The 22,156-nt window shown below is 36.5% G+C and overlaps 1 protein-coding gene across 19 annotated transcripts in view; it reads left to right on the top strand.

Annotated features, from left to right (window-relative positions):
* Positions 1-22,156, top strand: part of ROBO2 (roundabout guidance receptor 2) — a 1,761,697-nt gene that overhangs the window by 1,577,806 nt on the left and 161,735 nt on the right. For all 19 annotated transcript variants that reach the window (XM_045584073.1, XM_045584072.1, XM_036444354.2 and 16 more), the window contains 2 exons: positions 4,731-4,888; positions 10,724-10,844. In XM_045584073.1, coding sequence (XP_045440029.1) covers positions 4,731-4,888; positions 10,724-10,844 — 279 coding nt within the window. The remainder of the gene's footprint in view (positions 1-4,730; positions 4,889-10,723; positions 10,845-22,156) is intronic.

Below are 22,156 nucleotides of genomic sequence, written 5' to 3'. Positions count from 1 at the left end.
ATGAAACTTCCATTTGAACCAGTCATCCCACTTTTGGGAATATATCCTAAGAAACCTGAAACACCAAGCAGAAAGAATGTATGTACCCTTATGTTCAAAGCAGCACAATTTACAATAGCTAAGATTTGGAAACAGTACAAGTGCCCATCGGTAGATGAGTAGGTAAAAAAGCTGTGGTACATTTATACCATGAAATACTGTGCAGCAATAAAAAAAGAAGAAGGCTCTCTTACTGTTTGAGACAGTATGGAGGGACCTGGAGAATACTATGCTAAGCAAAATAAGCCAATCAGAGAAAGACAAGTATCACATGATATTATTGTAGTTTTATATGGAATCCAATGAACAAAATAAACTGATGAACAAAATAGATCCAAAGATAAAGAAACATGTCATAAACTGTGGAACCTCAGAGGGCAGGTGGGGGAGGGTGGGTAGGTGGGAAGAGATCAACCAATGAACTTGTTCATATATGCATAAGCTATGGACACAGCCAATAGGATGATGAAGGCTTAGGATGTGGAGAGGGGTTAGAAGAGGTCAATGGGGGGAAAGGGGAAACATATGTAACTAGAAGCCCAGTGCATGAAATTTGTGTACGGGGGCAGAGGGGTGTCCTTCAGCCCAGCCTGCACCCTCTCCAATCTGGGAGCCTTCAAAGGATGTCTGACTGACTGGCCATTTATTGGATTTACTGCTATGTAAATCCAATAATATCCACCCAGAATTGGTAGTCGGACATCCCTCTTACAATCCAGGACTGCTGGCTCCCAGTTGCTCACCTGCTTCCCTGTCTGATTGCCCCTAACTACTTCTGCCTGCCAGCCTGATCACCCCCTAACCACTTCCCTGCCAATTTTATTGACGCCTAACTGCTCCCTTGCTGGTCTGATTGCCCTTAACTACTCTCCCCTGCAGGCTTGGTCATCCCTAACTGCCCTCTCCTGCTGGCCCAGTCACCCCTAACTGACCTCCCTTGCAGCCCTTGTCCCTCCCAACTGCCCTCCTCTGCCAGCCATCTTGTGGCGGCCATCTTGTGTCCCCATGGGGGCAGGCATCTTAAGTGTTGGAGTGAGAGTCAATTTGCATATTTGGCTTTTATTATGGGAGATACTTTCAACAGTAAAGATTTTTTTTTAAAGCAGCTTTCAGCTCTTTCTATAATAAGAGCTTAAAGAGAAAAAATAGACATAATTTAGACTTTCTCCCTAGATTTACACGACCATTTTAGTTCTTTTCATCCATAGAATTCTTTACTATAGAGAATACCTTCTATGCCTTATCACCTGCAATTAAGCACAGGGAAAAATCAGAAATGAATAATTAACTCAAAATTTGGAAATAATAAATATTATTTTATTTTACCTTGCTTACATTTATAAGTGGATATACAAACCTCAGAAAGATATAAATAAATATCAGAACATATATATTCTTCTTAAAAACTTAAAGAGTAAAAATGACTTTACTTTTTCCTAAGAGCAAATTCCCTGTTTGCCATGGTAGAACCTGCTGAAAAGGATGTTTTCTAGTCAATGTTTTATTTACAAGAAAGAGAGATGTTACATTTTATTATCCCAAAGACTTAGAGTAAAAGAAATAATATCGCTAAGCAAAAAATGAATTAACTGATACTGTGCAAACCCCAAAGAGCATTTTACAAGTTGAAGCATGTACAGCACCAATTATCTTATTATCTCATCTTACTCTCTGGGTGAATAGTGTAAAAGCCTAAAATTACAGCTGATATTTGATTTCTTGGTTTCATTTGCAAATGGAGTCATTTTCTTTTTTCGTGACTGCCATAAACACATGTTATATTGTTTAAGAGGAACAGACTTTATTTTTGCTATGGTATTTTTCTCTTTTTTGTCCCTCAGGTCAAAGGAGCTTTTTTTCTTAATTAATCTTGTTGCAAATTGATGTAACACACTGTGTATCTGAATGATTTGCGATGGTCCTAAGGACCATTTGAGTAGAGGCTTTTTGGCATATCATTTGTTAAGAGACCAGTTCTGGAGAAGGTCCTTCCACTGACCAGATGTGTCATATTGAAACAGATTGAGGGCCTGCCAAAACACCATTTGCTGCCAGCACTGTATATTGTAGGGGTGCTCACCACCCTGTTACCATATTTTTGCATGTCTTAACATTGCATAAGTAGGCAGCTGTTCTGTATTTAGAATATAAATGAGTCACCAGCTTGCTCTCCCTGGAGGATTTACCTGGAAGAGGGAACCACAAACCTCTTCTGATCTCCCCTGCCAGAATGTCACATTGAAATGCACATTTCTCAGCTCATTCAAAAGCAAATCCTTAAGCAAATAAATCACACCTTTCCTGCAAGTTAGACAAGGGAACCTTGCTAAAATGGAACACATTTCCTTACCGGTGAAAGCTGCAAATTAATCAGTTTATAAACTGAGAGCAAGCAATTTGTGCTGAACAGTTTCTTACTGCCCCTTCAATAGGAGACAAGGTTCTCTAATCTCAGAGTGCTGACTTCATTAAGATGGAAAACCCTGTTAGAGGAGGTTTTGCAAGAGACAGGAAAAGCCCTCAAGTCACCCAGGTGTCTCTGCAGTTATTCTCAGGATGGGGGACTTCTGTTTATTTGGAGCATGACAATGAGCCTGGATGCACGGCCCAACCAAGAAGCAGAGTGATGCCCAGCTACAGTGGCTCAGTTTTTTTGGCATTGAGTTATGAACAAGGAGGTCACAGTACAATTCCAGTTGGAGCATATGCTTGAGGTGTGAGCTCCATCCTCAGATCCCCAGTAGGGGTTTCCTCTCTCTCTCTCTCTCTCTCTCTCTCTCTCTCTCTCTCACTCATATTCTCTCTCCCCCCTTCCTCTCTGAAATTATATATATATATATATATATATATATATATATATATATATATATATATATATGGCAAAGTGATGAAGTGGGCCTCATTACAAGACACCAAAGCTGTTTGGTCTAATCCACATTTACAGCATTACAGCATTAATTTTTATTTCAAATAGCTTGGCCAATTTGTAAGTATATACATACATGTGCATATATCTAGCAGGGGTCCTCAAACTTTTTAAAGTGGGGGCCAGATCACGGTCCCTCAGAGAGCTGGAGGGCCGGACTATATGAACTACTAATTCCTACTGTAACACCTCGGCTGCGCTCACTGCCCAAAAAACCTGGCGGGCCGGATCAGACTCCTCTGCGGGCCGCATGTGGCCCGCGGGCCATAGTTTGAAGACGCCTGACTATAGTATATGTGTATATAATATGTACCCTATATAGTAAAAGTGTGATATGCAAATCGACCCTAATAGGGGAACAACCAGTTGCTATGATGTACAGTTACCACCAGGGGGCAGACGCTCAACACAAGAGCTGCCCCCTGGTGGTCAGTGCACTTCCACAGGGAAGCTGCACTCAGCCAAAAAATAGCTCATGGTTGGCCAGTGCAGCAGTGCTAAGGATGTCTGGCTAATGGCTTAGACCCACTCCCCCCAGGGAGCAGGCCTAAGTGGGCAGGTGGACATCCCCCAAGGGGTCCCAGACTGCAAGTGGGCACAGGCCAGGCTGAGGGACCTCCCCTTCCCCTGCCCTGCTTAGTGCATAGATTTTTGTGCACCAGGTCTCTAGTATGTGTATATGTATATATGCTATATATACATAAACACACATCTATATTTGTGTGAGTATATTTATTTGTTTTACCCATAGGCACACTTAGGAAGCACACTTGTCTGTGTTGGAATATCAAAGAATAAAAAAGTCAAGGAAGTTAGGGAAAAGAGAGGCAGTTGAGGTATGTGATGTATGAACTGTTATCAACTATTTTTGTGAATGTTTGCCTTTATTTGCTAAATAAACTCAGCATCTGCGATCTAATAGACAAAGTTATTTCTCCAGGCTTTTCAGGTTGCCAGCAGAAGGAGAGTGCACACAGATAGATAGGTGACATTTGGAGAGCCAGGCATGCCAGATTTTCAGAGGTTACAGCAGAGGTCCAACCTGCTGTTCTCCTAATGAAAGGAGGGGAATTCAGGCTGGCAAAACTGCTATAAGGGATATCTCTGCTCCGAATGCCACGCTGCCCAGATGTCGCTCGGCAGGTGGAGAAGCAGAGAGAATGAAAATGTAGCCCTGTGTGTGTGGGTGCTGGAGTGTTGCAAGGGTGAACAATGAGTCCATCTTCTGAAGTGTAATGAAAACAATGTGGATCATGTCCATATTCATGTCAGGAGAAAGGCCTTTCTCAAAGATTTCTCTCCCACTTCCCCTCCCAGAAAGATCCGCCTTCCTGTTCACAGTGGTGAACCCAGCTTGTTTCAGTGTTTTAAGTATAATTTGACCATTTATTTTAATATGTTTATATATACATATGTATGTGTGCTTTTTAAATAGAAGATAGGATCATACTACATAAAGTTTTGTACTTTGAGTTTTATTATGAATAATGTAATTATTTATGAACTATATCGTGAACATTTCTACCCTTTTTTTCCTCAGACTTACCTTATTTTTAAGTCAGATTTTATAGCAAAGGTGCATTATCACAGTTATTCATTTTCCTGTTAATGAACACTTAGGTTGATTCTAGGTTTGGTAAGTTGGGCATGCTTATGTAGTCACTCTGGTAACTTTTTTCGAACAAAGTAAATGAGTCTTTAAGTTACCTTTGTAAGAGATGAGGCTGTTATTGAATTTTCTTTCACTACAATTGTTTTCCTTCAGTGTTACGAGATGACTTCCGGCAAAATCCCACAGACGTTGTGGTGGCAGCTGGAGAGCCTGCCATCCTGGAGTGCCAGCCCCCCCGAGGACATCCCGAACCCACCATCTACTGGAAGAAAGACAAAGTTCGAATTGATGACAAGGATGAAAGAATAAGTGTGAGTGAAATTAAGATGAATGCCTAGAGAAACTGAATTTCAAGTCTTAAAATTGATATATTTTATTCTGTGAATAAAATTGTCAAATTGCATTTGAATACTAACTACCTTTTACCCTGTACTGAAAGGACTGAAAAGAGGGAACCAAAAACAATATCTTTGGAATGAGGTTTCAAAAAGAAAAATTATATAAATCAAGTGTACATAATAGATCCAGAGACATAGAAGCATGTAACAGACTGTGGAACCTCAGAGGGAAGGCTGGGGAGGGTAGGTGGGTGGGAAGATATCAACCAAAGAACTTGTATGAATATAGTAGTGTACATAACCCATAGTCACTGACAATAGGCTGGTAAAGGCTTGGGGGTATGGAGGTAGGGCTAAAGGGTCATTGGGGGGAAAAGGGGGACATATGTAATACTTTCAACAATAAAGATTAAACATAAATAAAAATAATAAAAATAAAAATGAACAAAACAGTAAAAAATAGAATTGCACCAACTTGAGTATGTAAATATATATTTGCAGCTCAATATTGTAGTCTCTGCTCTTTTTAAGATCTTCAAATGCATCTGCAGCATGTGATTGTTAAAGTATAAATGATAGCCATAAACCATATTAACTAAGGTATTTCTTTTTGCATTATTTTAAAAATTATAAAATGAATTTATAATTTAAGGTGACAAATACTCCAAGCACTTTTCCAATTTAATAATATTTATAATCAAATTTTCATACATGAATTCATTTAAAAGTTTAGAGATATAAAGTAAAATGAAAATAATAATGAATGGCTGGTTCTGCACTTTAGCCCTTATAGAAAAATAGTATATTTTTAAGGGAAAGTAGTAATTAGCTGCATCAGTTTAATAATATTCAAAATAAAACACCCAGAAAATGGTAAAGTGGTAGATAAAGTAATAGCATACAATTATTTTATTTTTTCAGAGGGTCTACTCAAGATTTGGACATGAAGTTTGTGAAAAACAGTCTACTAAAATAATAGATAATGCATTAACATTCTGACATCTTTAGTGTAATTTTTGAGAATTACACTGAGTATAATAATTGAGAATGAATATTTTAAAAATAATATCTCATTTAACTGAAAAAATGTTCCATTTCTATCAAAAGTTCCTGTAGTCTAAGTGTCTATTATCTCTAAAAATATCTAATAAATATATTTTTTTATTATGTGTACATTGTGATTGCATCATAACACAGAACCAAATAAGCCATGTAGGAGATCACAGCATGTATATATGTTATTCTGTCTTGAACTCTGAGGATCTACAATGCACTGGAGAACTTATTTGGTAATGGTGTCTGCTAGGGTACCAAGTTACGAAAATGTGCTCCAGATGAAGGAATAAAATCAATGCTCAAGGGTTTCTAGCTCATGTTAGTATCATTTAGCTTTAGCTTTGTAACAAACCACCTCAACCACAGTGGCTTTTAGTAACCATTTTATTTAGACTACTGGAGGCCTGGTGCACAAAATTCATGCATGGAGTGGGTTTCCTCAGCCTGGCTGCACCATCTCCAATCTGGGACCCCTTGGGGGTTATCCGACTGCCGGAGTCAGACATCCTTCTCGCAATCTGGGACGACTGGCACCTAATAACTTACCTTATTTCCTGCCAGATTGCCCCTAAACCCTAATTGCCAGCCTGCCAGCCTGATTGCCCCTACCTTGCCCCACTGCCTGCCTGATTGTCCCTAACCTCTCTGCCTGCCTGCGTTAATTGCCCCTAATTGCCTCTGCCTGCCTGGCTGCCAGACCACCCCTAACTGCCCTCCCCTGGCGGCCTGATCTCACTGTCAACCACCTTCCCCTGCCAGCCTGATCACCCCTAACTGCCTTGGCCTCAGCCCCCGCCACCATGGCTTTGTCAGGAAGGAAGTCAGACATCTGGAAGATGGCCAGTTGACCTGGTCTAATTAGCGTATTACCCTTTTATTAGTACAGATAAATTATATAGGATAGGATTGCTTAAATGGGGGTAGGGGGAAAATCTTTTTTCAGCAGAAGAGATGCTCCTCGCGGATAAAAACACATAATCCTTATACCTGGACTGATGGCCAGCCATATGCACTATACTGCCAAACCAGTCATTAAAAAATTGAATCTTATACCTTACACCAGTGTTTCCCAAACTTTTGACATATGTGTACTCCTTCTATAATTTTTGTAACACTTAGTACCCTCATACTCATGAGAACATAGAATTAGGCGCAGCTAAGCACGGTGCAGTGCATATCCCCACCAAACTCCAGTGCAACGCGTACCCCCACCAAACTCTTCCCGTACCTCTGGAGGTACGCATACCACACTTTGGGAAACATTGCCTTACACCAAACAGCTGTTGCCCTTAAAACTTCTCCTCAGTCCCCACCTTAGGTTCTGCCTTCACAGTTCATCCAGAGTAGGTTCTGATCAGTAGGTTTCTATGCCAGTCAGTATCAAAAGCTCTGCTTCCTAGGCAGCCATTGGCTCCTCACACTTCACCCATATTTGGTTCTGATTGGTCTATTTCTATGTCAGTCAGCATCTCCAGGCCTGATCATTGAGACAGAGCTGATCAGCAGCCACCTGAGGCTACTGGTGAGTGGGCTGAACTGCTGACCTCTGGGAGAGAGAGAGACTTGGCTGCTGGCGAAGCCATTAGTGCTGCTGATCAGGCCCACATCTCTCTCCCTGAGAGGTTAGCAGTTCAGCCCGCTTGGCATGCTATATGTGCAGCCTGGCGTTTGTTCTAGCCTTTGTTCATTTGGGATGTTATGGACATTGGCTCTTTATATATATAGATATACAATTCTGTGGGTAAACTGATAGTGCTTCACTCTGGCCCAGCATATTTGATGTTTGCAAGGCTTCCTCATGCTTCTGTGGCTTATTTAAAGATGTGCTGACAGATGAATGATCTAGGATAACCTCACAACACATCTGGCAATTGACAGACTCTCAGCTGGGCATCTTCATTGCCTCATGGTCTCTCATTGTCCATCAGGCTGATTCAGGCTGGTCCCCATTGTGGTCCCAGGGTTCCAGCTGCAACAAAAGAAGGCAAGTCCCAATGTCCATGTACCTTCCTTCTGGTGAAAAATTGTTTTAGTTTCATTGATCAAATCAGGCCATATTGCCAAATGCAGCCTCAAGGGGAGAAGAAATTGCCTCCATCACCATTTTTATAATGTCGACTTTATTATGCTATACTGTATATAACTGAGAACATGTTGAAAGTCTTCCCAGGTTATAAGAAAATAAAGTAGGAAATGCCTTTCTATAACTTGACAGATTTTATTTTATTTATTTATTTTTATTTTATTTTTTAAATATATTTTATTGATTTTTGTACAGAGAGGAAGGGAGAGAGAGAGAGTTAGAAACATCGATGAGAGAGAGAGTTATCGATCAGCTGCCTCTTGCACACCCCATAATGGAAATGTGCCCGCAACCAAGGTATTAGGTCTAGTAATAATTAATGTCGTTTTCTAATACTTTTTTTAATCGAATTTATTTAAACAATACAACAAAATTTAATCAACAATATAGTTGCCGTTGTTTTCTACTACTTGTGCCCAACGCTCAGGAAGCATTTTAATCCCTCTGTTGTAAAATTCTTGTGATTTTGATGCAAAAAATTCGGTCAATGCATTTTTAAGGCATTCTTCATTATTAAATTTTTTTCCAAGAAGAAAGTTTTGCAAAGAACGGAACAAATGGTAATCAGAAGGGGCAATATCAGGAGAATATGCAGGTTGAGGGAGAACTTCCCATTCCAACTGGCGCAGTTTTTCAGCAGTGATTCTTGCAGTATGCGGTCGTGCGTTATCATGGTGAAGAATTATGCCCTTCTGATTAATCAGCGCGGGTTCTTTTTCTCTTAAAGCTTGGGCTAACCTTTCCAATTGGGCACTATACACTGCACTTGTAATGGTTTGGTTAGATGGTAAAAGTTCATAATGAAGAATTCCTTTAAAATTCCACCAAACACACATCATCACTTTTTTCTCATGCAAGTCAGGTTTTGGCATGGGCTGCGGAGCCTCATTTTTGTCCAACCATTGAGGCCGCCTTTTCAAATGAACATACAGCACCCATTGTTCATCTCCGGTAACAATTTGCTCTAAAAACGGCAAACGGTTTTGACAAGAGAGGAGCGAACTGCAAATTGTGACTCTTTGATTACGGTTGTTGTCGGTCAACTCATGAGGAACCCATTTTCCAAACTTTTGGACTTTGCCAAGTGCACGCAATTGATTGGAAATTGTTTTTTGTGAACAATTTAAAGTTGTCGCAAGCTCTTGTTGGGTAATTTGAGGATTTTGCACCAAAAGAGCTTGAAGAGCTTCTTGATCAAAATTGGACACACGGCCTCAACCACTCTTGTCATCTAACGAAAAATTTCCCTCGCGAAATTTCTCAAACCAACACTGGCATTTTCTGGCGCTAACTGCATCTTGACCAAGAGCACTACAGATGTTTTTTGCAGCCTCACTTGCTTTTCTTCCTAATTGGAACTCGTAAAGCATGCAGTGCCGAATATGCTCTTCATCCGCCATCTTCTTAGCCCTAGTTTTGCAACAAAAACCAAACCAAACACAAACTTTTTCAAGCAAAACTTGTTAACTGCACTTCACACGTTCTGTAGATACCACGTGTTTGAAAGTTATGTCAATACAAGTCAACGTCAACGCCAAGCAAGATTTTAAACAAATGTTTAAAAACGACATTAATTATTACTAGATCCGATACATGCCCTTTGACCCGAATGGAACCCGGGATCTTTCAGTCCCCAAGCCGACGCTCTATCCATTGAGCCAAACCGGTTTCGGCAACTTGACAGATTTTAAAGCTAGAAATATCTCTAGTGAGAAGATAACTATATTAGGGTGGTTTGCCTATGAATTTAAAAATTAACAAAGAAAAAGAGCATGTTCTTAACTCTTATCTCTTTAAAAACAGTCAGTCATTGTCAAGTGAATGAAGATTGTTAGATTAGGGAAATAAAATTTTAAAAATCAGCAAAATTGGAAAACAAACTATGAGTTAATGATAAACTTACTGAAAACCTAATTCTCACTTAGCTTCCTCTTTAACAGATACACATTTAAACAAGATTACATGTTTATTAATTCAATACATGCTTTTGACTTAAGACATCTAGAGAGAAGCTATTAAAAAAAAATGTAACAACTCATAGGCATCATTCCAAAAATTTGAATTGTTTTTATTCATACCTTTCTATTCTTCAAAAATTTTCTCATAATTAAAATTAAGATGAGACAAAGATAATACACACAATTTAAAAGTAAGCTCCAAGAAGGCAAGCATTTTTATATTTGGATTACTACTGAATCCCAAGTGCCTAGAAAACTGCCCAGCCTGTAGAGATAGGTATTCAATAAAGACTTGTGGAGTCCCTCTGAGTCAGTTGGATTAATTTTACTATCCAAAGCAAATACCTGGTGCTCCTTTCTGACAACAAAGTCAATAGTGGTTCATTCAACCAAATCACAGAGTGAAGACCAAACATTGGTATTTTATGGGGACAGCCACAACACACAAAATAGACCAGGCAGGAGATGAAGTCTACCTTAAAGAACCATTCTATAGAAATGGAATTGGAAGCTTATTTTGGAGGAGAATTTAAGAGAAAAAAAAAAAAGGGCACATGCAGATGTCAAAATAATGGGAGAGTTTTAAGTCCTAGCTCCAGAGCTATTTCCTTTAGGAAAGACAAACAGGCTTAATTATTCAAAATTATTTATTAGTGAAGTTTCCTTTCCATTCTTTTTCTCCCTTTTTTATTTTTATTTGTGTTTTAATAGATCCGTGGTGGAAAATTGATGATCTCCAATACCAGGAAAAGTGATGCAGGGATGTACACCTGTGTTGGCACCAATATGGTGGGAGAAAGAGACAGTGATCCAGCAGAGCTGACTGTTTTTGGTAAAACTCTCTTTTAATTACAAATTGCTATTTTATCATTTTCCCCTTTGTTTTGAAGTGTTTTTTATTACTACTAAACACAGGCCATATAGAGACAATTTTTTATGACTTATGGTAAGCAGTGACAGGCTGGAATTGTCCATTTTTTTTGTTTTGTTTCTGTCTCCAAGATGAATCTTTGATGGGAAGAAAAAGAAGACATTTGAAATGTTAATCCACCTACTCTATTCTCGTATTTATACAGGTTTGCCTTTCATCATAATATAAATAATTGTACTTTTTCAAAATCTATTTGAGATATTATATCCTAAAGTTTATCACTTAGTCTATGATGAATTTAACAAGTATCTATTATGTGCAAGACAAAGGGTGTTTTTCCCTTAAGTTAGAGATTTTAATACAAAGATGTTTTACTTTTTTTCTACTTTTAAAATTTCAAATTGAGGTATTTGGAATTTTAGCTGATTATTGAAAAACTAGAAAGAAAATTAGAAAGAAAGAAAAAACTATTTTGTTATAATATTTATGTTTCTTCAACTTTAAGGACCAAAGGACTCTTTAGCTGAAGGTTTAATTTATCAGTTAAAACCTGACAGATATGTATCACAGAAATAGTGGAGAAAGCATTAAGAAGGAGAAAGTTGTGGATAATAAAGATGGCCAAGTAAACAAAAGTTAGGGCAGCTGTGGAATATTGTAAGAAAAATGATAGAAAACAAGAATTCTAAAGATACTAGAAAATGAAACATTCCTTACGAAGACAAAATCCCATTCAAATCTCTGTATGGAGATATATATTATGTATATTCACACTCACAACTGCACACATGCATGCACATATGCACACATGTACTTAAGCATATTTAAATGTATTAATATCTGTATCTTAATAAAAATTAACTATTGCAAAGACATGTGATTTTCTTTCCAACCTATAAGAGATAATTGTGATATTTTTAAAGTACTCTTTTTGTGTAACAGTAAGAGACTCCTGGTTCTATGCACAGTATGATTTTTTTTTTTGATTTTTTTTTTGCCATTAATCCAGAACACCTCTCTCTGAAGGTAGCAACTGGATTCTGAATAAGTCCCTAAATAAACTTCATTTTAGTTTGGGAAGTGCCACCCCATAGGGTAAAAGAGTACCATAATGCAAAAACCAGCTTTGTTATTATTGCAATTCCATTTTTAGCATCAGGGGGTGCTTTATGAATATGCCACAGAGTGCAAGCCCCTCTCTTCAATCACTCTGAGTATAAGTAATCTCTGGTAATACTCCTTGCAGACACTAAGCATCTTGAAGTCCCAAATGACAAAACCAGGAGAAATCTCATCATCCATGAAAGGAATTGAAGAGTAAAATAAAATTATTCAAGTATGCATGTAAATTGCTGTCCTTCAGAGCATAGACAAGCATCCGTTTTTTCGTAAAATTTATGCAGTCACCTATGAGTCCCAAAACGTGTTCCACTCTGTAATGAATAAAATGCAGTTTTGTTTGGCCATATACAAAATTATTGGTCACTGAGCATGAGCACTGAAAACCCACAAGAAACACTCATGCTGTTTTTCCATAACTACCACAGCTTTGGGTCACAAAAATGTTGCATTACAGCAGTATTCATTGCTTTCTGGAGGAATTTGAAAGTGTTTAATCTTATTACCTGAGCAATTAGACTTACCAAACTGTGATTGTGTTATAAAATATTTACCTAAAGATGTGATGAGAAGTCCAGGAGATCCCTAAACATGTCAGGAGTTACAGGGTGACTTCTAAATTATTTTGAAAATAGCTATAAACCAAAGAGATTGGATTTGTCTAGAGGCAGTTTCTCTGGAAGAATTGATTTAGGAAGCTGAGAAACATTTATCTGATGGTGTAAACTAGTCAGAACTGACCTAAAGGGTTACAAGTACAATATTAAGTTGTGGAGGAAAACTAAAATTCCATTATTGATAAGAAAAAAAAAAATACCACACACATCCAAACCAAGAAATAGAAGATAAAAACAGTAGCGATGGTCTAACCAAGGATGTGACAAGTACTGCCTGAGATTCCCCAATTCTTAGAGAAAATAAAATAACTAGTGTGTTCTGTATAATGAGGCCTTCTTTATTTTATTTTGATGCTTTTGCATCCAGGACAGGTTTACTTTTAAACCTCTTTATATTTCATCATTGTTAGAATTATAAACTCTGATCTAAGTTTAGAAAAGCAAAACTGGTTACATTCTCTCCCCCCACTCTCTCTCAACTTTATTTTCATGTATTAGAAAATCTTCTTTTAAAAAAATATAGCTATTGCCCTGGCTGGTGTCTCTTAGTAGTTAGAGCATTGACCTGCTCCAGGTCATATACCTGGGTTGCAGGTTTGGTCCCAGGCCCAGGCGGGGTGCGTGTGAGAAACATTCCATCTATGTGTCTCTCACATCAATGTTTCTTTCTTTTTTCCTCTCTTTCTCTCTCTCTTTCTCCCTTCTATTCTCTCTCCTTAAAAAGAAAAAAAAAGTCAATAGAAAAAATATTCTCAGGGGAAGATTTTCAAGAACAACCAAAAATCTGGATAATATAACCACTGTAGTTATAGGAAGCTTTAAAATATCCTTTGCAACCCCATATTTACTTTAAGACATGTAATACAGAAAAAGTATTATAATGATAATATTTAATTGTTCCAAAATATGATATACTTATAAATAGCAAGAAAAACAATGAAAAGAATAAAGGGTCTTTACTAATATAATATCCAACCCCAAATATTTTGATTCTCTATAAGTGGTCTTGGACTTAGATCTTTTGTAGCTTGAAAATTACAATTTATATTTTAAAGATCTGCCCTTTAGACAAAGATATGATCAATGTAATGTAATGTTCAAAATGTTACTATAGCATACTCTATGAATCATTTACTCTGTTCTCCTTTAATGTAAAATAACATCCAAGTCTAAAATTTATAAACAGGTATCATAGTGTAAATCCTAAAATAGATGGGAGGGTTTAGATATCTTTATAAAGAATACTCCCCATGTCTGGTGTGGCTCCATTAGTTGGACCATCATTTCATATACCAAAAGGTGGTGAGTTCAGTTTCTGGTTAGGGCACATACTTAGATTGAGGGTTTCATCCCCCATCAGGCACCTGCAGATGACAGGAAATTGATGTCTCTCTCTCTCTCTCCTTTCCTATATCTAAAATGAATGTAAGAAGTAGAATACTCCATACCAATTTACATATTTCAATTAAATTCCCAAGATCCTGACCCTGCTAGTGTGGCTCAGTGATTGAGCATCGACCCAAGAACCAGGAGGTCATGGTTCATTTCCTCAGGGCCCATGCTTGAGGTATAAATTCAGTCCCCAGTAGGGGGAGTTCGGGAGGCCTTTGATGGATGATTCTCTCTCATCATTGTTGCTTCTATTTCTCTATTCCTCTCTGAAATCAATAAAAAACACACACACACACACAAAAAAAAAAAAAAAAAAAAAAAAAAACCCATAAATTTGCAAGATCCTGAAGACAGAAACTATAGAGTTAAATTATACAGTTAAGTTTATAACAATGGTTAGGTTTGGGATATCTGTTATACAAAATTTAACCGGTATTAAAAAAACAAACAAACAAAAAACACAAAAAATTTTTCCAAATGATTTTTAAATGTTTATCAAAGTAATACATGAAAAATATTTTATATGTCAGATTTCTAATAGACCCTAGAAGTATTATAAAACTAATAATGAAAAAAAATCTTCCCCACCTTACTTTCCAGCACACACACACACACACACACACACACACACACACGCACGCGCATGCACGCACGCATGCACGCACACATACATCTCATTTTTAAAGATTCTTGCAAGCCTCATTTTAAACATTTCTTCTGGGACTTATTTCCTTATTTCTATTATAAATATGTACTTATTCCACCACTGTACATTATTTTGATTTCCCATTTTGGAAAATTATGATTTGCCCTACTTCTATCCCCTGACCCAACTTCTCTCCTCCACTTTTCCTTCTGTTGGTCCTCCCAATGACTTCAGAAACATTGGTTATATTGATATTCAGAATTTGAATTATTGTAACCATGCAAATAGACTGTGAGTTGTGTTATGTTATGAAGGCACATTTTTCTGGTACAATATGTGTTCTTCTTTGAGTTAGTAATAATTTTTCTTTTATGTTTGTCTACACCTATCATGAATTATTTTTGCAGTTTCTAACAGAACGTTTAAATTCCTCTAAATTTTTATTTAGGTATGAAGTCCATCCTGGCTACAGCCTTCCTGGAGGCTCCAGGCTGCTGGCCTGATCCAACTGGGCTGGGTGCTCCTTAGGCCTCTTTGCAAACGTCATCTTCATATCTCTGTTCCCTTTGCTCTGTTAATGGATGGGCATCTTTCAGCATCCTATGTGTTTTTCTTGGGTATCTTCTATATCAGAAATATTTCTCCTTCTTTCTACATAACTTGAGTCTAGAGCTCATTACACATCAAATGCCTTTATTCCATCTAAATTTTATTTGATAATTTCACTGCTTATAGAATTCTAGTTTAAAAAATAGATATTTTGCTCATAATATTAAAGTGCACCTCCAATATTATTCAGCTCCCACTGTTGCTATTGAGAAGACTGCTGTGCTTCTGAACCCCATGTGACCATTTTTCCTTTTGTTCTTCTAATACTTTCTTTTTATCCCAGCATTCTAAATGCTTCAGTACTGTGCCTTGCTTTGGCACTGTTTTAATTTTAGTGGATAGACACCTGGTAAGCAATCTCTATCACAAAATTCTTTATCCAAATAAGTCAAGGTAATATCCTATCTATTTTTTCTATTCCATTTCTCTGTGTATGATAAACCTTCTAGGCCTTTCTTTTCTCTAATTCTTCCCTGTTTATGTCATCTTGTTCTTGTTTCAGGGATATCTTAACCTCTCTTATTTCTCAGGATTTTAAAAACACTATTTTAAAAATAAAATTTACTTGTGAATCTTTCCTGCTTTTATCTCTTCTGAACTTCTTCTTCCCACCCCACCCTGTTCAGTCTTTTACACTATCAAGGTAGGATAATCATATTGGGAACTAGCCAAATTATTGGGGCTGAGGACACAGGTTTGGGCTGCTAGTGTTGATTTTCAGTTATTGGATAAGAATTAATAGTTGATGGCCTAAGTATAATTGAGCTACTCAGAGACAAATCTATGAAGGAAGATATCTCACAGCCAACCCTTAGGAAATATCTGTTATTTATAAATGGTGGCCTTCATTTAAGAATTCTAAATATAGGCTGTTAAAACCAAGGTGATTGTTGGGTACAATATAGTTGAAACAAATATTGTTTACTTGCAACCTTTAAGACAGCAAATATTTTATATCTAGTCACTAATTTAACAAATATCTCTTGAGTGCCTACTATGTACCAAGCCCTGTTTCAGTGTGATTAGATAAATATGCACGTACTTTGCTGTCAGTGGGCCTCTCATATCCTGGTATCAGCAATAATATAAAAATTTGCCTCTAAAACAAGCTGAGAGAAGCATTTTATTTTCTCTTGAGAACATTTACTTATGTTTACTTTTACTTCATAGGATGATTTCTTTTATAAAAAGAAAATTCTTGGCAAGAAAAGAAATCAATACAGCCAAAACTTAGTTAATCACATTCAGACAGACTGATAATTATCATTCAGTTTGTTCCAGAAGGGCTCATAATTTCACACTAAATAACTCTCATAACACATGTTCTTTTATATATGCCCAGTTAAGTAAGAGGAGAAATATGAGGGCAGACCATCTGACTTCCCAAGTTACTAGGTACTGCAGGGTGGCAGTTACTTTTGGGTCAGCTGAAGTTAAGACAAGGTTTACAAGCAGTGGTCAGCTCTAACTTATTTTTATTGCATATCCTTGGTCTTATAGGATTTTAATGACTCTACCTATGTAATTATTTCCATAACAATACTTTATGACTAGCAAAGTTTATTTTAAAATTGCAAAGGTTATTCTAGTACAGTTGTCTCAGCACTGACATTGACAATTTTACAGCCATATTCAATGACTGAATATGCTTAAAAGAGAAATCTGTCCACTGGGAACTTAATTTTTTCATTGTAGCATATAAGTAAGAAACTTAAGAGATCATGTGACCACATTTTAGATTCATAGTATTGTGCATTATATTGAATATTTTTATTTCTATTATTTACATAATTACAATGAAACTTAGTATTCAATTTTATAACAGCCACATACAAATTTAGATTCACCAGAATACCAATTTGGACCTAAATTGACCTGCCTACTTGAGAGCTGTGCTTTACATAGTACCAAGCTGCAAACAACACTACTGTCTCTAGGGAGATTAACTTTGTAAACAAATTATGCAGGTGATTCAAAGCCAGTTAATCTCGCATAAAAAATGTTAATTGCATTGGCAAAGACATTGCCACTGATCACTCCATGGCTATATAATTAGGGACCTGGCCATTCAGAGGGACTTTAATCTAATTGATAAGCAGTCAGCAAACAGCCCATAAGATTTCTAGCCCTGTTTTTGAATGCGGGCAGACATAAGGTGATAACGTGGAAAAATCAGTGAGCTTATGACCTTATTTTGACATGCCTTAAAATGTTCTGTTCATTATACAGTAGTTCAAATGTTTCATATACATGTATTTTAATTGTGCAGAGCTTCCTGGGATACAAACTCCATTGGGCATTAAAGGGTATTAAATGTGATCATTTATCAATTGGCAGTATGATTCACATATGAACTTATATTTTTTTAAAATATATTTTTATTGATTTTGTACAGAGAGGAAGGGAGAGAGATAGAGAGTTAGAAATATCGATGAGAGAGAGTCATCAATCAGCTGCCTCTTGCATACCCCCTACTGGGGATTTGCCAGCAACCAAGGTACATGCCCTTGACTAGAATCGAACCTGGGACCTTTCAGTCCCCAAGTTGATGCTCTATGCATTGAGCCAAACCGGTTTTGGCCTAATTTAAATTTTTAAGTCTTCTAAATTTACATTTGTTTGCAGATGATTTTGATACAAAGCAGTATACCCCAAGACATTTCCTTGTAATTTTTATACAGTGTCTGAAAGGATCATGGCTTATGTTTTGTGTATGGTAATAGTAACCACTATAAAGACAAACCACTTAAAATACATTGCTGCCTGTACAACTTTTTAAATATTTAATATTTATGTTCCTCATTATCAAAATTTCTGGAAATAAAATCTAGACAAAGAAACTGGAAAATAAATAATAGACCAAGTTAGAGTTTTTAACATATAATTTCTGTAGGCAGTTAAAATTGCAAATTAGGTAAACATAATATAATCATCAGAAAACAATTGGAATAATGAGTAGTATGATTTAGAGATAATTGTTGTCATGGATGTTATGGAAATTCTCAGACTAGCACTTCAAAAGTTGTGACCAAAATCCAATGTATTAGTAAATGTCACTGTTACTTTGTTAGAAAGCACAACCTAATATATTCAGGTATAAAACCCATCTGAATGTACTATGCATATGCAAATTATTTTCAGCTGGGTTATTCTTTGCATTGTTTTTTTTTTTTAATTAATTGAATTACATTTCTACCATGAGCCAATGTTAGGTTTCCAAAAATTCTATACCACAAACTCTCCTGTGGTTTTCCAGTTACTAAGCAACTAGACTCTGCTTGAGGGCAGAAGAGAATAGAGCAGGTTCTTTGCAATGTCCTCCATCCCTGCTGAGTTAATCAGAATAGCATCAGGGAATCCTATATCTTGCTTCTTCTTGAAATTACAAATTAGATGCTTCCACACGTGTCTCCATAAAAACAATGTGACTTAGATCATGTATGATAACTAGAATGCCCTCAAGGATCCTGATGGTGTCCCCTGGATGAAGAGACAAGTTTAGGTTTGTGACAAGTCTAATGTGAAATTTGTCCTTCTGATTATATTAAACTGTTTTCATTTTGTGACCTATAGCATGTCAAAGGAAACATACAAAATCTTTGAATGAAAGTATGCATGTGTGGTTATTTTTAATATTTTTTATTGATTTTTTTTTTTTTTTTTTTTTTTACAGAGAGGAAGGGAAGGGGATAGAAACATGGATGAGAGAGAAGCATTGATCAGCTGCCTCCTACACACTCCCTACTGGGATGTGCCCACAACCAAGGCACATGTCCTTGACTGGAATCAAATCCGAGACCCTTCAGTCCCCAGGCTCTATACACTGACCCAAACTGGCTAAGGCTGCATGTGTGTTTTAATGGAACCAGTTTCACATACAAGTTATGCAACTTACTTTATAGTCAGCATCATGCCATGAAAATTTTTCATGAGATAATGAGATAAATAGATAGCTTTAACATTACAATGATTTACTAGTGTTTTTAATGTATGAATTTGACACAGTTTATCCTAAAATCTTCCATTTTCCAAGTCTGTAACAATGATTATATGTAAGTTCTTATTTTTTGTTGCATTTATTAATTATCAAGTTACTGTTCTGTGTTTGTACTGTTGGCAAGAGATTATTTTGATTCTTCTGCAATATGCATACTCCCCTTCTTTTATGTCTATCGTGTTCCTGATTTTCATAGGGATAACTTTAGTATATTGCTTTAAAAATAGTTTTGCATTTAATTTCTGATAAAATATCTTCATCATGCTTAAGTTTCTTTAGATTTTATCTTTATTTAGATTTTTTTAATCTAAGAACTTTTTTATACCTACAAAAATGATCATATTTTTCTCTCCCCTTGTATTATATAAGAAGTCTCCTTTATCTTATTAAGAGTGAATTTGATATCAAGTATGAAAACCTGAGTAACAATGGCTTAAGCATAAAAGGTTTATTTTTGTCATATCTACTATTTCTGCAAGAAAGGATCTGCACACACATACATGAACATACACACATACCATATCCATACTTTATCTGAAAGTTTGTGCCAATTGCTAAATAGAAACTTGAGAATCTTTCTAGACCTTGCTTATTCAGCATCTACTTCTGACTGATTACTCAATTATGACATTTCTTTATTCTATCCCCTTTTCCATATCCTTAGAAACACTGTGTCAGTTTAAATGGAAACAAGTTTTACAATGATAGTTTGACCTAATTTACTGCTTCATGTTTCACTTCTAATTCATTTTCTCAGATCTATCAATAAGACCTTTTTTCATAAGCTTATTAAAAACTAGAGGCCCTGTGCGCATAATTCATGCACAGAGTGTGTGTATGTGTGTGTGGGGGGGGGTCCCTCAGCACTCTTTTGCAATCCAGGAATGCTGGCTCCTAACTGCTAGCCTGCCTGCCTGATCACCCCTAACCATTCTGCCTGCCTGCCTCATTGCCCCTAATAACTCACCTGCCTGCCTGATGCCCCTAACTGCTCCCCTGCCTGCCTAACCACCTCTGCCTTGGCCCCCACCTCAACAGCTTCATCTGGAAGGATGTCAAGAATGATATCTGGAAGGTCATTCTGCTGTCCAGTCTCATTAGCATATTACACTTATTATTACAGATGTTGCTTCCTTACTTACGATCATTCAACAGCTCTCTATCAGCCTCTAGGGAAAACTCATTTTCTTGACATGGTGTATGAGGTTCTTCATGGTCTTGACTAACTTTATCTCCCACCACTTTTTTTTTTTTTTTTTTTTTTTTTTTTTTTTTTTTTTTTTTTTTTTTTTTTTTTTTTTATCAAAATGCTGGTTGTTCACCAGCTAACAAACTCAAAGCCTGGCATAGGAGAGGCTGTATTAATATGATCTGAATAAATGAGTAGATGAGGAAAAGACTTCTAACTTGCTCAGACATATGCCAGGCTATAGTAAAATATCCCCATTAAAAACAACAGTGTCTTAGCTCTCCTTTAACTTGGATAATTGCAGCTTTTAGATTAATTGGATGGACATACCAAATGATTGGGGGGGGGGGAGTCAATTCCACATTTTATGCTAATGACTTATTTTTATTAACATTCTAAGCACTCATAGAGAGATACTGATCTTATTGCCTATTTACTTCCAGGAACAATAGCTCAATACTAACTATGCCAGTATGAAAATAGTTGCTAGGAGCACATAGTGTTCAGAGTTCAAAAGTATAGCACTAAATCTTTCCATCAAGCATGCAGATTTATTCTGCAGTTGAGGGGCACACTTAGCTGTTAATTGATTTTACTACCTAAAATCATTAGAACTAATCTTTGTTTCCCATTTTTTTTATGGATCATTTCTAAATTATGCATTAAAAAAAAACTTCTTTGTGATAAAATCTTATTTACCTTGTTTTATGACTTGGGGTTTGGGATGTTGAAGAGCAAATAATTGAGCATATGCCAGTTTGTATTAAAAAAACAAAATTGGTCCCGACTGTCACCTTCATCACCTTCATGGTGGAGTGATGTAGTTGCTTTCCTTCTGAATACCAATGGTGGTTGAGTTTATTGCAATAAAATATGATCTTGCCCTGGCCAGTGTGGCTTAGTTTGTTGGGTATCGTCCCATGCACCAAGGATGGCCTGTGGGATTCCATTTAGTGCACATGCCTGGGTTTTGTGCTTGATCCGCAGTAGTAGATAGATGATCTCTTCTCACATTGATGTTTCTCCCTTTCCTCTTCTCTCTAGAAATCAATTTTAAAGTATTTTAAAATATTGTCTTGTAATTATATATTTGTTTTATGAATATGGATATTTAGTCAACAAAATCATGTATTTCCACTCTATTCTCTTAACATGTAATTTGAAGTGATTTATTTTCTTTAAATTATTCTTAAGTATTCTAAAATACTTAAACATATTCTTAAGTATGTTTAAGTATTTTAGCAATATAGTCACATTTTTAAATTGCATTTGAAACTGAAGTCCTAATTGACTAAATGGGGCCATATGACCAGATATATTGTGTCAACTTCGTCTGGATTTTATCTTTCTTTTCTTTGACTTCACTTTAATAAGTTGCACTATTTTGGACTTTTCTGTTATTTGGAGTCGTGCTAATAAAATTTAAATTGTAATTTAACCGTTATAAAAAAAGAAAGAAATTAGACAAGGAATTGAAGTGTGCAGAGAAGCTTTTTGTTTTATATTTCTCTTACATGGTAAGATTCTATGGACAGCTATTATTTTTTTCCTAGCTTTATGTAGAAGAGTGATAGAATGCATTAATAGAGCTAAGTACATATTTAAAACCAAGGAATAAAGGACAAAAACACTAAAACAGAATGCTCAAGTAAACATAAAAGTTAAGTAAAGAGAAAATGGACAAAGTTTGGGAACACTTAAGAG

Source organism: Pipistrellus kuhlii, unplaced genomic scaffold (assembly GCF_014108245.1).
Source record: "Pipistrellus kuhlii isolate mPipKuh1 unplaced genomic scaffold, mPipKuh1.p scaffold_m20_p_2, whole genome shotgun sequence".
Taxonomy (NCBI): domain Eukaryota; kingdom Metazoa; phylum Chordata; class Mammalia; order Chiroptera; family Vespertilionidae; genus Pipistrellus; species Pipistrellus kuhlii.
The sequence above is the reverse complement of the archived record's forward strand: the minus strand, read 5'-3'. Positions and strand labels throughout refer to the sequence as shown.